General features: G+C 54.9%; 3 protein-coding genes across 4 annotated transcripts in view; 1 reads left to right on the top strand and 2 right to left on the bottom strand.

Moving 5' to 3' along the window:
- TBC1D22A (TBC1 domain family member 22A) overlaps positions 1–21,729 on the top strand; it is a 417,738-nt gene that overhangs the window by 359,515 nt on the left and 36,494 nt on the right. For both annotated transcript variants that reach the window (XM_050805877.1, XM_050805878.1), the window contains one exon: positions 1,868–1,963. In XM_050805877.1, the coding sequence (XP_050661834.1) occupies positions 1,868–1,963 (96 nt within the window). The remainder of the gene's footprint in view (positions 1–1,867; positions 1,964–21,729) is intronic.
- CERK (ceramide kinase) overlaps positions 1–21,729 on the bottom strand; it is a 461,681-nt gene that overhangs the window by 439,119 nt on the left and 833 nt on the right. The window lies entirely within an intron of this gene.
- On the bottom strand, positions 3,342–3,862 carry LOC126963687 (uncharacterized protein UNQ6126/PRO20091). Its single transcript, XM_050806168.1, is given in 4 exon segments — positions 3,342–3,407; positions 3,409–3,578; positions 3,581–3,653; positions 3,698–3,862. Coding segments are annotated over 4 exon segments (474 nt in total).

Genomic DNA, 21,729 nt, shown 5'->3' with positions numbered 1-21,729 from the left:
CAAACCTTCCCCCGTCTCAGGAACTGGCAGCTTCACGCTTCCAGCTGTAGAGGCTCAAATTGTCAGAGTGGCCCTTGGTTCCTTTCTCTCCTACCCCAGATCTCTCATACGTGTTGGTGTAGGTTTTCTGTAAAACCTTCAAAATACATCTCGAATTGGTCTTCCCACAAGCTTCCCTGCTCCCCCTTGGCCCGAGTCACTAGCCCTTCTTGAATTCTGACTACCATGGTCCCCTCACCTGCCTCCTGGTTCTCCTGGTTCTGCCTCTCCCCACCCTGCCTTGTGCCATCCATTGTCAGCATGATACTCGGAGGGATGCTTCTGAAGCCTGTGTCGTTCTCTGCTCAGAGCCCCGAGGATCTATACCCCACACGTGCCTGCCAACGCTTGCCTTTGCTCACCTCGCTCTGCCGTAGCTGTGCTGGTCTCCTCGCTATTTCTGGAACGTGCTAGGCAGCCTCTAACCACAGGGTCTCTGTGCTTCCTGTAGCTTTTACCTGGAATGTTTCTCTGCCATGTGTGTAAATGCCTTTTCTGGCCAGGGGCGGTGGCTCACACCTGTAATCCCAGCACTTTGGGAAGCTGAGGCAAGTGGATCACCTGAGATCAGGAGTTCAAGACCAGCCTGGCCAACATGGTAAAACCCCACTACTAAAAATACAAAAATTAGTCTGGCATGGTGGCGTGCAGCTGTAATCCCAGCTACTCAGGAGGCTGAGACAAGAACATTGCTTGAACCCGGGAGGCGGAGGTTGCAGTGAGCCGAGATCATGCTACTACCCTCCAGCCTGGGCAACAGAGCGAAATTCCGTCTCAGTGAAGAAAATAATAATAATAATAATAAATGCCTTTTCTCTCTGAATGTTTGCTCATCTGTCACCTTAGGTGACTGACCATTTTACTAAAGTGGTATCCCCCTCTTCACAGACAAACCCCCTTGCTGTTCCTCGTCCCAGTCTTTGCCTTGTTTTCTCCGTAGCACATCACCATCTAATGCACTGTGCGTTTGATTTGTTTACTTACTGAACCATTGACAGTAGTCCTACAGATGTTGCATGGGCAAGGCAGAAAAGTAAATGTGGTACCCCAAGAACTGGAGTTTTGGGAACCCTCAGTCTTTGCAGTTGGCCGTGTGTGCTTGAACTAATACCACAGCCCCAAGGTGTGCACGCCCCGCACCTCAGTATGGGAGGGTCTCTGGGAGCTGACAGTGGTCCTGGGTTTCCGGGATGAGTAAGGGGTAGCTACCTGAAGAAGGGGGAGCAGGGAGGCACGTTTGAATGACAGTGAGGAGAGAGAGACATGGGTGGTGATTTGAGGGGTGTGAGCCGTGTCCTTCCACATCTGTGGCTTCCGATCAGCATCACTTCCCTGTTCGTTTCCCAGGGAGACCCGGACCAGGTGGTGGCCCTGGGCCCAGTGCCTGATCTCCGGCTTGACTGGGCCTGGCCTGGGCTCAGCCTTGTTTCCTCATCTGTGGAGTGGGAGGAGGCCTCCCTCACACGCCGTTGTGAGGAGCAGACTCTGTGCCTGGCACGGCACCAGCACACGTTGAATTTGTCTCTTATGCTTTCTGGCTATTGTCTGTGCAAGAGAGGAGAGTGAACAACCGCCTCTGAGGCTGCCTGAAGCTTGGTCTGCTATTCACTTGCTGTTTATCAGCCTGCTGGTACTTAAAGAGGAAATGGTGTTTGTTTTAATGAGCTGACAATTTTGATATTAAGGCATTAAGTAAAAGTACGTCAACACAAGCTTTGGTTTTCTCTGAACCCTGACTAGATAAACCCTGACTGTTGCAGATACCCTTGCAGTGATGTTCATGGATCACACTTTACAATTTCTCTCTTGGTTATTTTTTCTCTTTTAGTCTGAACCAGAGGGCTTTTCTCATTTCCACTTGTACGTGTGCGCTGCTTTTCTCGTGAGATGGAGGAAGGAAATACTAGAAGAAAAAGATTTTCAAGTAAGTAAATGCCCTTTCAAAAGAACCCGAGTTTGATTTTCTACTAGGAAAGAGGTTTATTAAATTTTAGTTCACAGGGTTATTTGTGGAAGAGTTTTGAGAAGCGCTGCCTGCGTTGCGCCGCTCACCTCCCGCTGGTTGAAAGCTCGTCTAGCTGAGAAGACGAGCCTGGCAGTGGTCATGTGGTCACGGCAGTGGAAATGCTGCCCAAGTTATGAGTTATTTGATGTGACTGTGTGACAAGCTCCCCGCGGAACCTTCCCTGGGCCAGCGTGCCCCTCAGCAGCGCGACCCCTGCAGGGTGCGGCACGTGACCTCTGGTCCCTGGAACCCTCTTCACGGCACCTGGACTGTGATGCTTTAGGGACAGGGCTGGGCAAGAAATCACACAGCCTGGGGTCCCTTCCAGCCAGGCCACTGGGAGTTGTGTGACTGGGGACGCACTGTTTAACCTCACTAAGCTAGTCCCTGGCAACTTAGTGGGAGAGCCCTCCTTGCACCCCACTCATCAGAGGCACACCCTGCTGGGCCCCGTGCTCTACCTGTGGGACTCCCTGTGGATTAGTGTCCAGCCCCTGACCCACCCCACATGTTCCTCTGTGAGGCGTCCCGAGCACCCTGTGGACTGTTGGCCCCTTCACGGGGTGATACCCACTGTTCTCCGAGGTGCTGGCTGGGAAGTCCTTCTGCCCAGTATTCACCCAGCAGAGGGCTCTGGGTGCAGCACGGAAGACCCCAGAAGTGGGAACCAGACAGACTCTGCACCAGCCGGCTGGGTCAGCCACGCTTCACCACTCTGCCTTCTCCAGGCCCTCATCTCTCAACTAAAGGGACGGTCCTGGGTCCCCAGGGCAGTGCTCTCCACAGCTGGCAGCCTTTTGTTCCCCAGCTCTGTGCCCGTCAGTGGCTCCGAGCATCCCTGCTCCTTCCGAGAGCCTTGGGAGGAGCCAGGGAGGTCCTGCTGCCCCATTTCATCTCGGTTCCAGGAGAGACCAGACAGGTGAGGGTCGTGCTGAGGCCTGGAGCTGCCAACAGGGCCTGGCCTAGCAGATGGAACCCAGCCCAGGTGTTCGTGGATGGAGCCCTAAACCAGAATTGAGCCATGTCCTGTGCCCGTTCTGACCGGCTGGGGGTGTAGTTTAAGCGCCTGATGTCGGCATTACTGGGATCTTTTGCTGATTAATAAGCACAGCATTGTAAAATTAGAAAATAAGCCATCCCAGAAAATCTTCATTTATCCATTTTACCCCCCGAGTCTAAACCTCTCAGTCTGGCTTCCCAGGGGACTGGGGGTCCAACTGCCAACCCCCCTGCAGGCCGCCCTTTGCCCGCTGGCCCTCATCCTCGCCAGCTTCCCCTCCTTGGAGCCCCACTGCCCTCACCCTGGGCTTGGCTGAGAGGAGGCCGCCCACATGGGATCGACTGTGCTCTGCCAGCGTCCAGGAGGTGCCCACCAGAAGTGGGAATGCCTCGTGAGGTTGGAAACCCCAGCACCCGCCAGGAGCTGGGACCATTGTGGTTTTTAATTTTAAAGTAAGCAAGCCGCTTAGACACAGTGGGGACGGCAGTTGGCAGAGTCGTTTTTCTAAGTAGAAAAAGCAGTTAATTGTATGTGAGCAGAGTGTGGTACCTCCGTGAAGTCAGGAACCTTCTCTGAGGGGGCCTCGGCAGCTGAGAGGTCTGTGAATGTCTCTGATCAGTGGTTGCGCCACTGCCTGATGTTGATGTGTGGACAGCCTCGTTGGCAGCGCCACTGCCTGATGTTGATGCGTGGACAGCCTCGTTGGGAGAAGCAGCTTCCTCCAGCGTGGTGGCTGCCTGCCCCAGGAGGCTGGTGAAGGCGGCGAGGAGGCGGCAGAGCAGCATCGTGGAAGGCTGAGGGCCTTGCTCTGGAAGCATGCTCCGGGCAGTCCGCAGCCACCTGGCCCCGGGCCCTGTGTCTCTGTGGGAGCTCCAGCTGCTGGGTGGGCTGCATGGGAAGGACGAGCGGGTGCCAGCCCAAGCTGCCCAGCCTGGGAGCCTTCATCTTTGTCCCCTTTGACTCTGGGACTGAGTTCTGTGCATCTGCCAGCTGCTCAGTCGGGAAGCCGAACACACACAGACACACAGGTGTGCGTAGTGCCCAGGGTGAGGGGCTCAGTCTGGCTTTGTGACCCTGGGCTTCACAGCCTCAGCCGGTCTGTTCATTCCTTCACTGAATGCCCCTGGAACCCTCGCCCTGAGCCAGGCCCCGTGCTGCAGATTCTGCCCGTGAGGGGCAGGGCAAGTTGGGAGGGGCAGGTGCATGAAGGGACTGCTCTGCGGGGGTCGGCAGGTGAGCAGGGACCAGGGAATAGAAGTGATAGATGGGGGAGAGGGGAGCCGGTGGGGGAGAGAGGCAAAGAGAGGGTGGGGTGGCCTTCCCGTAACAGTGGATTTGTAACAGCCTGCTCTGCATCGTGGAGTGATTTGGTGAACTCAGCCCCGAGGGTGGGTTGGCAGCTAGAACATAAGCAGCCATGAGCCATACAAATAAAAAGACGAACAGGGATGGGGCAGGATGGCGCACGGAGGAAGCAGGAACAATTGTGTCCTCGGACTTCAAGAAGAAAACACTGGGCAGAGCAGGGAGTCCCCCCACACCATGGCACTGAGCAGGGAGAGTCACCCCACACCGTGGCACTGAGCAGGGAGTCACCCCACACCATGGCACTGAGCAGGGAGTCACCCCACACCATGGCACTGAGCAGGGAGTCACCCCACACCATGGCACTGAGCAGGGAGTCACCCCACACCATGGCACTGAGCAGGGAGTCACCCCACACCATGGCACTGAGCAGGGAGTCACTCCACACCATGGCACTGAGCAGGGAGTCACCCCACACCATGGCACTGAGCAGGGAGTCACTCCACACCATGGCACTGAGCAGGGAGTCACCCCACACCATGGCACTGAGCAGGGAGTCACTCCACACCATGGCACTGAGCAGGGAGTCACCCCACACCATGGCACTGAGCAGGGAGTCACGCCACACCGTGGCACTGAGCAGGGAGTCCCCCCACACTGTGGCACTGAGCAGAGAGTCACGCCACACCATGGCACTGAGCAGGGAGAGTCACCCCACACCATGGCACTGAGCAGGGAGTCACTCCACACCATGGCACTGAGCAGGGAGTCACCCCACACTGTGGCACTGAGCAGGGAGTCCCCCCACACTGTGGCACTGAGCAGGGAGTCACGCCACACCATGGCACTGAGCAGGGAGTCCCCCCACACTGTGGCACTGAGCAGGGAGTCACGCCACACCATGGCACTGAGCAGGGAGTCCCCCCACACCATGGCACTGAGCAGGGAGAGTCACCCCACACTGTGGCACTGAGCAGGGAGTCACGCCACACCATGGCACTGAGCAGGGAGTCCCCCCACACTGTGGCACTGAGCAGGGAGTCACGCCACACCATGGCACTGAGCAGGGAGTCCCCCCACACTGTGGCACTGAGCAGGGAGTCACGCCACACCATGGCACTGAGCAGGGAGTCCCCCCACACTGTGGCACTGAGCAGGGAGTCACGCCACACCATGGCACTGAGCAGGGAGTCCCCCCACACTGTGGCACTGAGCAGGGAGTCACGCCACACCATGGCACTGAGCAGGGAGTCCCCCCACACCATGGCACTGAGCAGGGAGAGTCACCCCACACTGTGGCACTGAGCAGGGAGTCACGCCACACCATGGCACTGAGCAGGGAGTCACTCCACACCATGGCACTGAGCAGGGAGTCCCCCCACACTGTGGGATCGAGCAGGGAGTCACGCCACACTGTGGGATCGAGCAGGGAGAGTCCCCCTACACTGTGGGATCGCAGGGAGAGTCCCCCCACAGCGTGGCATCGCAGGGGGAGACCCCCCGCACTGTGGCATCGAGCAGAGAGAGTCACTCCATACTGTGGTATTCTCCCAGCACGGGTCTGGCAGCGGCCGCAGGAGCCAGGAAGGCAGGACGCTCCTGGGAGCACAGGAGCCCAGCGCCAGCTCTGTCGGAAGCCTCCTTGTAGAGGCCGTGATCTGTGCACTTTCCAGTCTTCGTATTAAACTTGAATTTAAAACTGTATAAAACATACAAAGACATTCAGTGAAGCAACCACAGGAGTAAAGTTTAAGCGTATTTAGTTGGATTAAAAATAGGGTGGGGGGCTGGGCGCAGTGGCTCTCGCCTGTAATCCCAGCACTTTGGTAAGCTGACCAAACCTTTGTCTCTACTAAAAATACAATTAGCCGGGCATGCTGGTGGGCGCCTATAATCCCAGCTACTGGGGAAGCTGAGGCAAGAGGATCGCTTGAACCTGGGAGGCGGAGGTTACAGTGAACCAAGATGGCACCACTGCACTCCAGCTGGGGCGACAGAGCGAGACTCCGTCTCATAAATAAATAAATAAATAAATAAGGAGGATTGTGAATCTGAATGGCATAAAAAAGGAGTGGTTTAGGAGTTCTGGGTGGAATTTGTACCAACAAAGAATGCGTCTTCTTTCTAAGTATTTATGGAATACTTACAAAAAGTAATCACTCAACCTAGGCCATAAACATTTCCAAAATAAGAAAACAGCAATGACATAAACTTTGTTCACTGAGCATAATCCTTTAAAATTAGATCATAATAAAGTTAAAACGACAAAACCAAGCATTTGGATGTTAAAGAACCCCCTTCAAAATAATGTGGGTCGAGATGGAAATGACCCTGTAATTACTGAAGGATATTGAAAAGCACAAGGAATGTACCAGTGCTGGGCTTGCAAACAGGTTCAAAGATGCAATGCTTTCATTATTTAAAAACATTAAAACAAGTAAACTAAGCCTTTAACCAAGAAGTTAAAAATAGAAAACTAAAGACAACTTATGATAAAGACAATAAAAGAATGAATGAGTAAAAGCAAACAAATACATTAGAAGACAGGATTTTTATGTAGAATTCCTAAGTATATCTTAGAGGGGCAGTTGAAAATGCTAGTGAAATAGGCAGACCTCCAGTATGGAGGACCAAGATAGATGGGTGAAAACGTAGTCCTCCTCTGTGTTAGAAAAGAGGCATTTATACACACATACTTTAAAAATGCTAAATTTGCCTCAAGCTTTAAGAAAAGCCCAACCTGGCCAGGTGCAGTGGCTCATGCCTGTAATCCCAGCACTTTGGGAGGCCCAGGCGGGTGGATCACGAGGTCAGGAGATGGAGACCATCCTGGCCAACATGGTGAAACCCAGTTTCTACTAAAAATACAAAAATTAGCTGGGCGTGGTGGCACATGCCTGTAATCCCAGCTACTCGGGAGGCTGAGGCAGGGTAATCGCTTGAACCAGGGAGGCAGAGGTTGCAGTGAACTGAGATCACCCCACTGCACTCCAGCCTGGTGACAGAGCAGGACTCCATCTCAAAAACAAACAAACAAACAAAAAACCAAACTTGTATAGACTTATAATTTGGGAGTAAATCCAAACATCGCCAAAAGTCGTGGTTTTAAATATGATTCTTAAGGCCAGAAAATGTCTTCCTAGTGAGTTTGTTCACAGTTTCTAAAAACCTTACGCTGTGTGACCTGTCCTGCTGGAGAGAAGCAGCAGGCTCGGCCCTGTGTCTCACAGAGCTGCCCACCGGACACGTGGCTCCCAGCGCCCTGTCTCAGCTGAATCATCGGTGACTTCTGTGCAGGATCCCACATCTGCCAGGTTCTCCCTCCACATACATGGAGTGTCTTAGTCCATTCCTGCTGTTATAACAAAATACCTTAGGCTGGGTAATGTATAAGCAATAGAAATGTGTTTCTCACCGTTCTGGAGACTGGAAGTTCAAAATCAAGGCGCCGGCCTCTGGTGTCTGTCCAGGGCACCTCGTTACTGCATCCTCACATGGTGAAAGGCAGGAGGGCAAGAAGGCTGGGCGCTCCCATCAGCCTCCTTCACGGCACCCATCTCATTCATGAGGCCCGCCTTCATCAATATTATAAAATAAAAAATATCCCATAAAAATACCACCGGAACGTAGCCATGCTCCGGGATGCCAGCCTAGAGTTAGCCTCAGAGATCAGGCCAGTACACCTGTAACTCTGTCCGGCTTGCACTATTAATAAAAGTATCCCATCAGTAAACCAGAGGCCCTCAGTCACATGTTAAGAGATTCAGTAGCTTTTCCTGAGTTTAATGAATAGAAAACTCTACCCTTAAGTAAAACTAAAATAATACTTTATTAACATGCTAAAGAACATTTTAAATCAACCACCACCAGTACCTAGGGAAATGCTAGAGACAGCCCCACTGAGATCAGGACTGTTCTTCTCTTTCTGTGATGTGATGAACAAACGTTCAGCGAAGGCTCCTTGTCCTCTCCCCATACAGTGTGCATGTACACACACACGCACACACAACATGGATATTAACAAAATGCTTTTTAAGTTCATGGACTCTTCAGAGGACTAAGCCAGCCCTAGAACTAGTGTTTGCCCTGAAGGCGTCTGCTGCTTCCTGCTCTGGGGCCAGCTCCCCGGTGTAAACAGCCTGACCGAGGGCAGGGGAGAAGGCCTGGGGCTGGAGCAGGTGGATGTGAGTCAGAGACCCTTTGCCTAAGTCAGGACCCCTGAACCCAAGCAAGTGAACCAGGACAGACAGACAGAATGGCCTTCGTAGGTTCCTGCTTGCCTGACGCTTAGCTCTGAAGGGAAGACGAATAAAAGCAAGTCTCCTCTGAAAGTTCATGGCCCCAGCCCACCTTCTCACTCATTTAGGTCTAGAATTTACATTACTTTTATGTCTGAAAAACCCAATGCTAACAAGTTAACTTAATATGGCCAGAGAGCCCCAGATGCCTAGCCCAAGAAAACGCCAGTTCGCTCTAGAGTGGCCCGTTTTAAGCACAGCGTAGAAGTTGTAAATATCCGTGTACCAGAAACATCATAAACCAAATTCAGAGGCAGTTGACAAGGTTCTTCATTCACAACATAGCTTATACCCTTAATATACAAAGAACTCACACAAATAACTAATAAAAAGAAAATGTCCTCATAGAAAATGGATGAGGACAATCAGAGCAGTCAGAAACCCACACGAGAATTTATGTAGCTATCCAGAAAATGTAAGTTGTTTCTTCCAATCATTAGTAAAGAATCGAAAATGGAAAGAAACGCTCTCTGAAATAAGCGATGCTTTTAGCGAGGGCCCTCCTGGAAGTGGATGAAGCTGGCGTTAAGCAGGCACGCTCTTTCATTCTGGTGAGGGGTGTGATACAGAGCCTTTCTGGAGAGCTATTAATAATTGATATCAAGAGCCTTTCCTCGACCCAGTAATTCTCCTTGTTTATAATTATGGAAAAACAAATTGGCAGCAGCCTGCATATCCAGCGGTCGGGGTACAGTTACCTCAATTATGGTACATGACTGGTTATAATGTTTCGTAACTACCAAAAATTATATCTTCAAGTAATATTTACTGAAAGGAGAAAATGTTTTCAGTGCGTTTCTATGTGGAGGAAAAGCATGACCTGAAATTATATATATCGGCGTATGTAATACAGATAAAAATGATCCCAGATTTGCTTCTATTCCACACATGGACAGAAAGACCGAACAGAAACAAACCCTGGTGTGCTAGCCTGACTTAGTTTTCATTAGTAGAGTTATGGATATTTTATTTTCTTGTTTGAATTTTTTTTTTTTTTGGTATTTTGCATGTTCTTTTCAATATGTGTCAACATGGTCTTCTCACTAGGGTTAATTCCCACGTTAAGGATGGTTGTGGGAATTCCACCGCTTTGGGAGGTTCACGGCTTGGAGCTGGTGCTCAGAATGCAGGGCTGTGGGTTCTCTGCACTTCTTCTAGGATGCTCCACTGTGCCCACCCCTCGGGTGACCTGCCGTGCCTGCCCTTCAGGTGTCCTGCCATGTCCATCCCTCAGGTGTCCCCTCAGCTCGCTGACACATACGTGTGCAAACGCATCACTCGCACAGAGCACACACGCCCATGGCCTTCAAGGCAAGAGGCGTGCCCTGCTTGTCTGGTGGAGACTTAGTTACCAGATGCTTCCTGGGTAACACATGAGGGGCACTGGGGACGAGAGTGTGAGAGGGTCCCAGGGGCTGTGGGAAGAGAGAGGTGGGTGGACTCTGCAGGTCACCCCAGCTCCCAGGCTGCACAAAGTGCCGTTGAGGCCGGCTGTGCATTCCCTTTGGCTCAGCCACCATGATGAGGTTTCCTGAACTGCCCAGTCCTGCCCATAGATGACGTAAGGGCCGCATTTCATTCATGGGCCTGGGCCTCTTTCCAGGGTCCTCAGTGTCCCCATCACAGAGGAGGGGCTGGGTGTGGTCATTTCCGAGTAACCTGCGAGGATCTGTGTGCACAGTGGGACCAAATTCTAGTCCATGACCTTTGAGACCCTCTGAGCTGGCCAGCTGGCCCCCTGGGCCCAGCCCCTACTTGGAGGTGCTCTCATCCCATATATGGCCACCTGATGAGTCTGGAAGTCACCCACTGCCCCTAGGAGGCCACCCTAAATGCTGCTGTCCTCAGACTTCAGGGATCTTTGCTAAGGAGACAAGCAATAAAGACATCACAGGTTCTCTTGGGCATCTGTGATTTACGAAGTAGGAAAGACAACAGCAGCAAAAGCCCTGTGCTCTGCAGAGACTCCGGCGGGCTTCACGGCACAGAGGCAGCAGCGAGGCCCCCCTCCTCCCAGTCCCCTGGCCTCGGAAGCTGGTGCCAGGGTGTGCTCAGCCCCTCCGGCTGCAGACCCTGGAGTCCCCTTCGTTTGCTTCATGAGAGGCCTCAAAGCAAACGCTCCTTCGCTCGAGCCTTGGCTTATTTGGACTTTGGGGTCTCAGGGTAATTAAAGGTTGCTTTAAAGATCAATGGCAGCTTTAGTTATACCTGGAAGGAGGCGGAGAGAAGACGGGGTTTGCACATGGAGATTTATCATTTCTAGTTTTTTCTTACCTGAGACAACCACATTATTAATGATGATGAGGTCTCAGCCCCTCCAGGAGGCTGAGGGGTGTTCCTATGAGATTCCGTCTGCCAAGACTTCGGGGCAGATGAGTGGAATCGCTTGGCTTTACTCCTGGCCACCCAGCCTTTCCCTTTGGCATGGAAACAGAGAGCACCAGCTGCTTCCTGGGTGACGCTTCCTCCATTCTCTCCAGGAAGGCGTAGACTCCTGCCGGAGGCCCCTCACCTGTGAAGCCCCCTTGTTGTGTTTACTGGGGGCTTCGAGCCGTGGTTTTGCATCCAGCACAGCACCTGGTGTGTGGTAGGAATGGAAGGGGTGATTGCTGGCCGGCAGGATGGCTTTGTACACACCAGTCCTAACCGGCGTGCTTTTCTGCATGCTTTCATTTGGGGTTCCAGCATCCTTCTGGGCCAGTCCATTGCTGCCTTGAGTCACTGGTAAACTCACACCCAGGACCCAGTTAATGAGTCTGTCAGGCCTCAGCCTGCCCATCGGCTCACAGAACGGCCCGTGGCAGTGGGCCATGTCTCTGTCAAATGGGACTGATCTTGCAATGGTGAGTAGCCTTCGACAGGCTTCATACGGGTTTCTTTTTCATCCTGCGTTCACTGGGAGCAGCAAATGTCATGAAATGCCAAAGTAAAGATCGTTGTCTCCGTCTCTATTGTTTCAAGACATTTTAAAGACAAAATTGAGTCAATTGAAAAGTAATCTGTTCAGTGAATTGTGCCTTTGTGTGCGGGTTGCTGCGTGTGTGAAAGTGTGGGGTTTACAGGGTCATGCGTGCCGTGAGATCAGGTCTGTGTTGCTGTGTGGGGCTTGTGTGGCCATGTGGTGTTAGCTCTTTGGACCATTCTTGAACAGAAGCTCTTGGGGGCCCACACCCCGGCCTCCCATGTTCTGATGCAACAGCGTGAAACTGAGGAAAGAGGACACCATTCACGACGGCTAGGCACGTGGCAGGTCCATGGTGGGTGCGCTCACTGCCGGATGAGGCCTCCCCGAAGAGGGGTCCTTGTGTGGGAGTGGCAGAGAGAGAAGAGGACTCTCGGGTCAGTGGGGGAGGGCACGCCTGAGCTGAGCATTTGCATCCCTGCTGCAGGAGCCACAGGGTAAATGCACAGAGGTTGGGGATGGGGTGGTGCTGTGCAGGGTTCAGAGGGAAGGGCGCCATGGGATCTGGGACCTGGGCTCAGCTGTGAAGAGGGAGCAGAGCTTTCCTTGTGGGAAAGCTGGGGAAGAGGACAGCAAACCCCTGAGTGAAGCAGGGCTGGGAGCCGCCTGGAGGACAGGCTACCCATGCCAGGCCCTCGAGCCAGCCTAGGGGCGCATGTCCTGGGAGGCATTGGGACCTTGTCTCTTCTTGACCTGGGCCTGGGATGAGCATGCAGTTGGAAGCTCTGTGGGGCGGGGACCTGCCTGTGCCTCTGTACACGTCAGAGCTAAAACATGCCTGATGTGGAGTTGGCAAATCAACTGGGCATGGGGTGCTGCCCTCTCAGCCACAGGTGGCACCGAGGGGCATGGAAGAGGTGAGCTGGTCCCAGAGGCAGGGCTTGCGGAGTGGGCCACAGGGTGAGGGGGATAGACAGGGGGCTTCTTGCGTGGAGGAGCAGCAGGCCTTCAGGAGCAGTGAGGGGCCTGTGGGGGAAGCAGGCGATGAGTTTGGGCTCCACTGAGGTCCGCCAGTCTGAGCACAGCTGGCGTGCAGGACACTGAGGCAGCAGTGCTGGCCACAGGGCCATTGGGAGGACAGGCGGGCAGAGGCCTGGAGGGGACAGAGAAGGACAAAGATGGCACCTGTAGAGGTTGGGCCAGGCGGGAGCGGGGACACAGAGGCTGAAGGAGCGTGGGTGGGACAAGCCTTGTAAAGGAGAGAGGGGCAGGGTCCTGCAGAGGGTTGCAGGGGAGGCAGCCTTCATGCTGAGGGTGAGCACGGGGACCAGGTGTGGCCAGCACAGTGACCACACTCCTGCCCCAGGCCCATGGGGCAGGGCCCTGCAGAGACCCAGGCGAGGGGCGACATCTCAGTCCCATCGAGTCCCCAAGGTCTGCCGCCGGCATGGCCAAACGCACCCCCCTGGGTTCCTCCTCACACTTCAGGGAGGGCGACCGTCCCCAGAGAGCCCACTGGATTCCCAGTGTCTTCCAGAATACTTTCGGTTGTTCTCCGGGGTGGGGCTTTCTAAGAAGCTGGCACAGCTAAGAGGCGTGCCCTGGAGACCCAGGGGAGCAGGAAGGCCTGACACACCCAGAGCATCTTCTGTTCCTAGTCCTCACACGGTGACACCAGCAGGTAACTTCTTTATACTTCAAAAAATGGGCCCTCCTTGTTAAATTGTACCTCTCGTTACGATAATGCGGTAGAATTGGAAGGTTCAGGTCGTTTCTGGGTGAAGTGGGGTTTGGATGCACAGTTTAATGGCTTTCTTCCTGGAGTAAATGAGGAAAGGTTGGGAAGATGGAGTGTGAGTTAAGATGAAGGAACAGGATTGTTGGGAGAGACTCTGGGGTGATTTGCAGGGATCTTTAAAACAAGTAATGAGATCTTTTTCTCTGTGGCTCAATTAAGGCAAGAGAAATTTGGGCCACTCTGCAAGAACTTGCCAGCATCTCTTTGATATCCCTTGCTGAGGGCTCCCTACTGGCTGCTGTGGAGAGGGACCTGCACGCGGCAGACCAACCCCAGCCTGAGCCCAGCTGGCGCTCCTGGAGCAGCTGACGTCGGGCATCCTGGGATGGTTGAGTACAAGTGACTCTCCTGGTGTCCAGAGAGTCAGTTGCCAGAGGGCAGTGCCCACTCAGAGCACGTGGGAACACAAAGGAAGGTGACGATGTTTTTTTTGGTTGTTGTTTGGTTGGTGTTTTTGAGACAGAGTCTCGCTCTGTCGGCCAGGCTGGAGGGCAGTGGCACAATCTTGGCTCACTGCAACCTCCACCTCCCAGGTTCAAGTGATTCTCCTGCCTCAGCCTCCTGAGTAGCTGGGACTACAGGCGCACGCTACCACACCCAGCTAATTTTTGAATTTTTAGTGGAGACGGAGTTTCACCATGTTGGCCAGGCTGGTCTCGAACTCCTGACCTCAGGTAATCTGCCTGCCCCAGCCTCCCAAAGTGCTGGGATTACAGGCGTGAGCCACTGTGCCTGGCCAGGTGATGATGTTTTTAAGAAAGATGGAGCCTTTTCAGGCCAGCAGAAAACAGGGACTCCATGATCCCCTTCCCCCCATTCCTGAGCCCTGTCCTGTAAAACAGTATCGGAGGCGGCCCACACCTCCCTCTTGTAACTGGGCGGAGGCCAGCATGCGGCCATCGGCAGGTGGGCCCGCCGGGGGCCCACAGGATCTGGTCTCTGCATCCTGGTGGGTGGGCGGCTCTCCCTGTCCACGTGTCATCTGCTCACTGAGTGCCTCTCGCTCTAGCGGCTCAGGCCCTCCAGTGAGGGCGGAGGGAGTGACCCCTGGCACTAGCTTCTCTAGGAAGCGTCAGGCTGGAGGCCTCAAGGCCTGGCAGGGGGTCACCTCCTGGGATGGGAAGCCATGCCAAGGGCAGGGTGGCCCTTTTGCCTTAACTCTACCGGGTGCGCACGCCCGGGAAAATCCCTCCACCGACCCAGAAGGGTGGGCAGGACTGTGAGTGGGAAGAGTTCTGGAACATCTCTGAACTTCTTATCCAGAAAGGGCAGATGGCGGCGTCTGCTCACTGCACTCCTAGGGCTACTGGAGGGTGAGATGAGATGATGGACAGAGGAGGGCTCAGAGCTACCAGTTTTTCACACGCACAGGCACGGGTGCACACAGTACACACATACACACGTGTGCATGCACACCCACCCACCCTTGGGGTCTCAGGAAACCAGGCAGGGGAAAAATTAATCCTGGTCTTTTTTGATCCCTGGAAAACAAACCCTTTCTCTCTTTGCAAGTGGAAAGTTCTTGGTTAGTGATAAGGAAAACTACTCCTTGCCTCATGTGGAACTGGCTTCGATTGTTTTTCTTTTTTGTATTTTTTTCTTTCTTTCTTTTTTTTTTGATACAGAGTCTCACTCTGTTGCCCAGGCTGAAGTGCACTGATGTGATCTTGGCACGCTGCAACCTCTGCCTCCCGGGTTCAGGTGATTCTCCTGCCTCAGCCTCCCCAGTAGCTGGGATTACAGGTGTGTGCTACCATGCCCAGCTGATTTTGTAAAATATTTTTAGTAGAGATGGGGTTTTGCCATGTTGGCCAGGCTGGTCTCGAACCCCTGACCTCAGGTGATCCACCTACCTTGGCTTCCCAGAGTGCCAGGATTACAGGCATGAGCCACCACCGCACCCAGCCTGGATTTCTTTTGACATAGGCCTCCTGGGCTTTCATTATTGCAGTGAGAGTCTTCATTTGAGAGGCTCTTGCCTGCACCTGCGGCCAGCTGGCTCTTCCACTGCCGTCGGGGAAGGCGGCCCCGTTCGTGTGTGGAGAAAGAACATCCGCCCCATTGTACTTCACTGAGAGAATGTGAGTGGCAGGTGCTGAGCACTTTCCAGGTAGCAGGAGGAGCGGGGGCCACAGGGAGTGGGCATCCACGCACCGGGGCTCACGGATGTGGCGCTCTTGGTGCCTGCTTTTGTGGCAAGTGCCTTGTGTTGGTTCTCTTCGGGGCAAGTGGTCTTCACCTTCTCCCCTGAGCCATCCTGGCCCAGCCTTGTGGAGCCCCCTGAGGTGAGGGTTTTGGACCTTTCCCACCCACCCATCCCCCATCCGCCCTCCGTCCACTCATCCCCCCTCCACCCCACCTATCTCCCCTCCACCCCACCCATCCTCCCCACCTGTCCCCCCCTCTGCCCACCCACCCCACCCATCCCCCCCTCCGCCCCACCCGTTCCCCTCCTCCTGCCCACCCATCCCCCCTCCGCCCCACCCGTTCCCCCCCCCTACTTCTGCCCACCCATCTGCTCCACATTTTCCCCAGCTCCTCACCTGTTCCCAGCGGGGAGCCCCATGGTGGAGAATCAGGAGTGGCCGGGGGAGGGAGGGGGAGCCGGTCCTTCCATGTTCTGTCACTGGCTTCCGGTCCCCCCGGCAGGCTCCCTGAGTGATGTTTTCCAGGGAGAGGTCTGGGCACCTTGCTGTCCCCAGGTGTGCTGTGATCATTTTTCCTTTAAGAACTTAACTCATGAAGGCACTTTCCAAAGAAGAGAAATGGAGTCCTGCACAAGGCTGCAGAAAATCGATTTTTGTCCCATGACTCTGCTCACAGATTATCTGTGTGTTTATTAAATCATCCCTCTCAGTGATGGATGCCACTTTCTCTGGGGAAAGAGCAGCTGGAACCCAAGCCCAGCGGCCCTGCTGGACCCAGTGGCCATGACTGTGGCTAAGCCATGGACAGTCACGTGGACTCCGGGCAAGCTCCTGGCGACGGTGTAACTGGCTCTGTGCTGCGTCCGAGGCAGGTGGGCCCCAGGTCCTCAAAATGCCCGAGTCTTCATGAGGTCACACTTGACAGTACGTGTGAGGCAGGCAAGTAACGGGCACATCAGCAGAGTGAAGAGAGCGTTACTTTATTTACAGCGTGTGCGTGTGGGCCTGGCTGACCGGGACAGGTGTGTGTCTGTGGTGTCTGCTCACCAGGATACGTAAGTCTCATTTTTTGCAGTTTCACCCTGGTGAGTGCCGTCACCTCTTGGTGAAGACTCTTAGCCCTCTGGAGTTGCCAAGTCTTGTCACTGATGAGCTTCAGCAGGTCTCCTAGGTATTCCCCCTGCCCCCTGTGGGCTCTGTGTGATCTGTGACTCCATGTGGGGGTAAAAATCCAGCGTCTGCCCCTGCTGCTGGAGCAAGGAGAGTAGATGGCTTCTGCCCGTGCGATGGGGCCCTGCCGCCTGGGGAAGCAGGAGCATGTCAGGGCCACCCCTGCTGACAGTGGGGGTTGGAGCCTGGCGTTGGTCGTCTTGCCTCCCTCTGCAGCGACAGGCCCCTTCTCAGCAGAAAGGAGAGCGTCTGCCCATCGGTGTACAGTGACCTCGGCTCTCTCGCAGAGGCCCCTGGGGTCTGCAGCCTCCTTGAGAGCGATCCCACGTGGGAGCCAGAAGTGAGTGTGCAGTCCCGGGGCGCCCGCCCTGTCCGAGCCCAGCTGCGCTTGGGGCTTAGTCCAGCCCGTCTGTGGGGCCACTTCGTGGCAGCACCTCCCAAACTCTCTGTGCGGAAGACCAGTTTAGATTTTCTCCCAATTCATTTCAGACTGATACTTTGCTAAAGTACCGTAATGGTGGCGTGGCAAGGGTGCAGGGTGCTGCCGGTTTCTTCGCGCCTCCCTCAGTTTCTGCACATACATCCTTGAGGGCTGTGACCAAACCAGCTGGGAGACACTGCAGCCCCCACCCCACCTTTAGGAGCTCCCATTTGGTGCCTGAAGAGATGGGGTCTGCTTGTGCCTGGATTCCCCTCGAGTCTTGGTCGTCAGGCCTGGCGGTTGCACCCCACGTTCCTGAACCCTCTTCTGGCCCCGTGCCACCCCGTTCTTCTGGGACTGTCACAGGAGCTGGCTCTGCCTGCTCCCACTCCTGCTTTCTTCTGATCCACCTGTCAGAATGCAGCCAGAGAGAGCTTTCTAGAATGTATGCTTGATCCCCTCATGTGCCTGCCTGCAACCCTTCAGCAGCCAGCTCTGCCATGGGACTGTGGGCACGTGCCCCCTGCCCCCGGCTGCTTACCTGCCTGGCCTTTGTCCCTGCACCGCCCCACCCTGTTCTCCCTGGCCTGCTACCCAAACTGACTTGCGCCTCCGAAGCCGCAGGACATGAGCCTCCTCCTTGCTTGTGTCCTGCTTCTCTCCAGTGCGAGTGGCCTTTCTTCCTCTTCCCTGGCCGTGTCGGGAGTCCTGTCCCGGCTCCCGGCCTGTCATTGTCTGCCACGGTTGCTGCGCCATGTTCTGGGGGAGGCTGCGATGGCCCCGCCTTCTACAGCAGGTTGGGAGGTGCAGGTTCCTGCTCCCCCATTGCATTGGCTTGAAGGCGGGCTGCTTCCCCGGGATGCGGGAAACCCCCGAGTGTCCGCGGAAATGGCACCTTTGAACATAACTGAAACCAAGCCATTGCACTTCAGTTCCAACCAAGGCCTTGAACTCCCTGGGGTGGACATGCAGTTCATTTGGAGATTTCAGCCTCACTGAAGGGCTCGCTTGGATGTGAGCTCATGACAGGGCGGCCACCACGGTCTCAGGGAGCCGGGTGTGCTCTTTGGAACATGGAAAATAACGAACTCCAAAAAATCGAAGTAGCCAAATGTTTAGGTGACGCCTATAAAATATAACAGCTTATCCACTTCATTAAGTGTTCAACTTTGTATTCGTATAAAGTTGATGACATTTGAACATAAATTGTGGCCTAGAATTTGTCACTTCTCAGCGGTTCCCACGTGTGCACAGGAACGTCTTAGGAACCATAGCCAGTTTTAAGTTAAATGAATTACTTGCAGCTGAATAATTTCGAAGCAAAACTATACAGATCTTTCCATGTTTTTCTAAGGAGAAATAGACTCAGTGTGGAGTCTGGCTGCATTTTAATATGCTTGGGGTGGAGCCTCTAAACTATTGGGGACAAGGACTGAGAGGAACGTGAGCCAGCCCTGCAGAGGCGGCCCCAGCACCAGAGCGGGAGGCTGATTCCGAGGGTTTGCCAGCCCCACGTGAAAGGGCCACCTGTGGGTGCTGGTTTTGCTTTTCACTCCCAGATGCCTTTGTGAAATTCCAGGTGATTCCAGCTGGGCAGCGGAGTTGACATACTGCTTGAGATGGGACTGTGGCTTTTCGACATTGGTTTTTAGGACTCTCATCTGTCCCCTGTGGGAACTTGGCAGGTCTCTTCTGGCTGGGACTTGCCAGCGGCTCCTGGAACCTGTGCCTGAAGCTCTCACTTGTTGGCTGTCAGGAAATGGGAGGGCCGCGGAGCTTCGGCGGTGACACTTGTGGTATGGCCCCGTGCCTGCGCGAGGCAGCTTTGCCATGCATCATGCCAATACTTCATTGATCCAGCAGCGGCCTCAGGCTGGCAGCACGATCAGTATGGCCCCAGCATCCTCGTGAGCTCCAAATGTCCTTCCGTGGGCTGTCCCTCTCCCTCTCTCCCTGTCTTCCAGAGTAGAATTTATCTCGACCGGGTGAAGGTTGGCATTTCAACCTCAGGACTTAATCCCCTTTCTTGTGGGCCTGAAGCAGGTCCCCTGTGTCCTCTTGTTATTCGAGAAGGTGCCCTGCCCCTGCCTCCCTCATGAGAAAGCTGCCTGCCTGTGGGGCGCAGGGCAGGGGACTTTGCTGGTGTCTCTCCCTTTGCATGTTTCTGCCTGTGAATTAGTTTTGCCATTAAAGAAAAGAAATTACACCCCCGTTCAAATCATTAATTGAAAAGCTCTTATTATCTCATTAGTGGTGTTTGATATCTAAGGCAGATAAACTTGGAGAAGCTCATCCGCTCGGTCCCTGAAGAAATGTGATTACATCCCGGGTCTTACTAAAATGTCTCCCTCTCAGCTGTCAGGTTTCCCACTTCGCAGCCTTTTCCGGACACCTGAAAGAACCTAGGATGGAAATAAATGACGCCGGCCTGAGGGTGGGCTGGGCCGGGCCGGGGTGGGAGGAGGGTGGGTTCTGCTGGCGTACCGCTGGCTGGTAGCCCACCGCCCCTCACCAGCTCCTGGCCAGGACAGGCCTCCCTCAGGGCCAGACCTGCCAATGTTTACAGGCAGCGAAACTTAGAGAGACAGAGCCACTTTTGTGTGTGGCTAGGGCTGAGAGGGCCTGAGCTTTTTATGTAAACCTGGGGTGTTAAAGGAATCAAAAAGCAACTGGCAGCCTGGGAGTGTCTTGTGGAACCCCCCTCCCCCCGAGGCTGCATCCTATTGTCAAACCTGGGGTCAGCCGGCTTCACTATCACACCCCTGGACTTTGTTTGCAGAAAGAATTCCTTGTGCTGTGCGGCTGCCATCCTTTCTGCTCACGTCCTGGGTTTCTGATGTGAGAACCGAGCACCCCCAAATTTAGATGGGCTTCAGCAGGGAGACAGCCTCCAGGGTCCTCTGCCTGGCAGGGCACGTGGCACCACAGGGGAGGCTGACACAGAGTTTCCCTGCCCAGCTTTCCTGGAGCCTTGGCTGATTCCAGCCTGAGCGGTGCCTTTGCCCACCACCTCCATGCCCGAAGGGCTGGCCACTTACCCGCTCCCTCAGACCTCAGCCAACCTCATCGGGACCCCTCTTGCACCTGTGGCCAGACTCAGGCCCCAGGGGAAGGGGACACTGGCTGTGGCTCTGCTGTTGAGTGTCTTCCTCAGGAATGAGCAGGATGGGGCCTCTTCCCTGACAAGAGTGGTGCAGAGCCCACCTGTGGGCAACCGGCCTTCCCAGAACCCCCTGGCAGGCCGGCGCAGGGCTCAGCACTGTTTCCTGTCATCCCAGTTAATCCCACGGCCCCTTGATGAGGCTCTGCGGTGGGTCCGTTTCCTCCTTCACTGATTTCTGCATTTAGCAGCCGTGTATAGAGCGCATGTCCTGGACCAGGTGACACTCTGGGCCTGGAGGTCCCAGGCATTGCGGTCCTGGCAGGGAGGATGGAGTGAGAGTGAACCAGAAAATAAACACGAGCACAGCCTGGGGTTCACACAGCCTGGGGTTCACACAATCTGGGGTTCACACAGCCTGGGGTTCACACAGCTTGGGGTTCTTGCCAGAAGGCAGCGATCGGGGTTGGGGGAGATGCGGGGTGGTCAACGCCTGGCACCTTGGGCCCTGCAGAGAGTTCCACTCAGGGGGCACAGGTGCCAGAGCCAGCCCCGGGTTGATGGCGGTAGTGGGGCATGGCCCAAGGCAAGGATGAGGAGCCTCGATCGAGGCCGGGTCCCACAGGGCTAGTAGCTGTGGTGGGGAGGAGTTGGGGGTGAGTCTGCAGTACTTTGGCTTCTAAATTGCCCAGAGATCCTTGTGCCTAGGTTGGTACTTGTTGAAGGAATGAGAGTTGAGGGGAAGTGACCAAAAAGCTCTAGGCAGGACGTGTGTGGAGCGCTGTGTTCATTCGCCCAGTGCTTGTTCACTGAGCGTGCGCCACGTGCCAGGACCATCCGGACACATGTGGTGAGGTTGCTCTGGCTGAGGAGGTGGGCCAGGGACACCGGTTGAGGAGGCAGTGCTAGTTGCTCGGGTAGGAGTTGGCAGATTCCATGGAGAGGGCAGTGGGAAAGGAGAGGAGTGAGTGGCTGAGGTTCCCAGAACCTCACATACGGAGGGGAAGTGAGGCGCGGTGGTGTGGAAGGCCTTGGAGATGGGGGTCAGGGCCCAGGCTCTCTCTACCACATCCCCTGGGGCCTTCCAGTGCCGGCTGCGGTGGGGACCCTTGCCCGCTGCCTGCCCACCTGCCCTCTTCAGCCTCCTAGGAGCAGTGAGGGTCCTGGCCCCCGCCCCAGGTCCCCACAGCCCCTTTGGTGGACTTGGCTACTTGGCGTTGGCCCCAGGATTCAGCCGGTCTCCCCACAACCTCGAGCTCCTGGGGCTGGCTCCCACCCACCTGGGTGGTCTCTCCTACGGCACCAAGCTCCACGCTTCGACCAAAGCTGTAGGATGTTGGAAGGAGTGGGTTGATTGTCCCCAGTTTGTGTGTTGAAGAGCAGTGTAAAGGTGGGGTGTGAAACGCCCCGGCGTCCAACCTTGCTGGAGGAGGCTTGTTTCAGTGATGGACGGACCTGGGCGGGGGGCCCGGGAGGTGAGGCTGTGAACCCAGTTCCTCGGAACCAGCCCTGGGCCATGTGGCACCAAGAGCCTGGGCGATCAG

The sequence above is a fragment of the Macaca thibetana genome, chromosome 10, assembly GCF_024542745.1.
Source record: "Macaca thibetana thibetana isolate TM-01 chromosome 10, ASM2454274v1, whole genome shotgun sequence".
NCBI classification, from domain to species: Eukaryota; Metazoa; Chordata; class Mammalia; order Primates; family Cercopithecidae; genus Macaca; species Macaca thibetana.
This window is presented reverse-complemented; position numbering and strand designations above follow the sequence as displayed.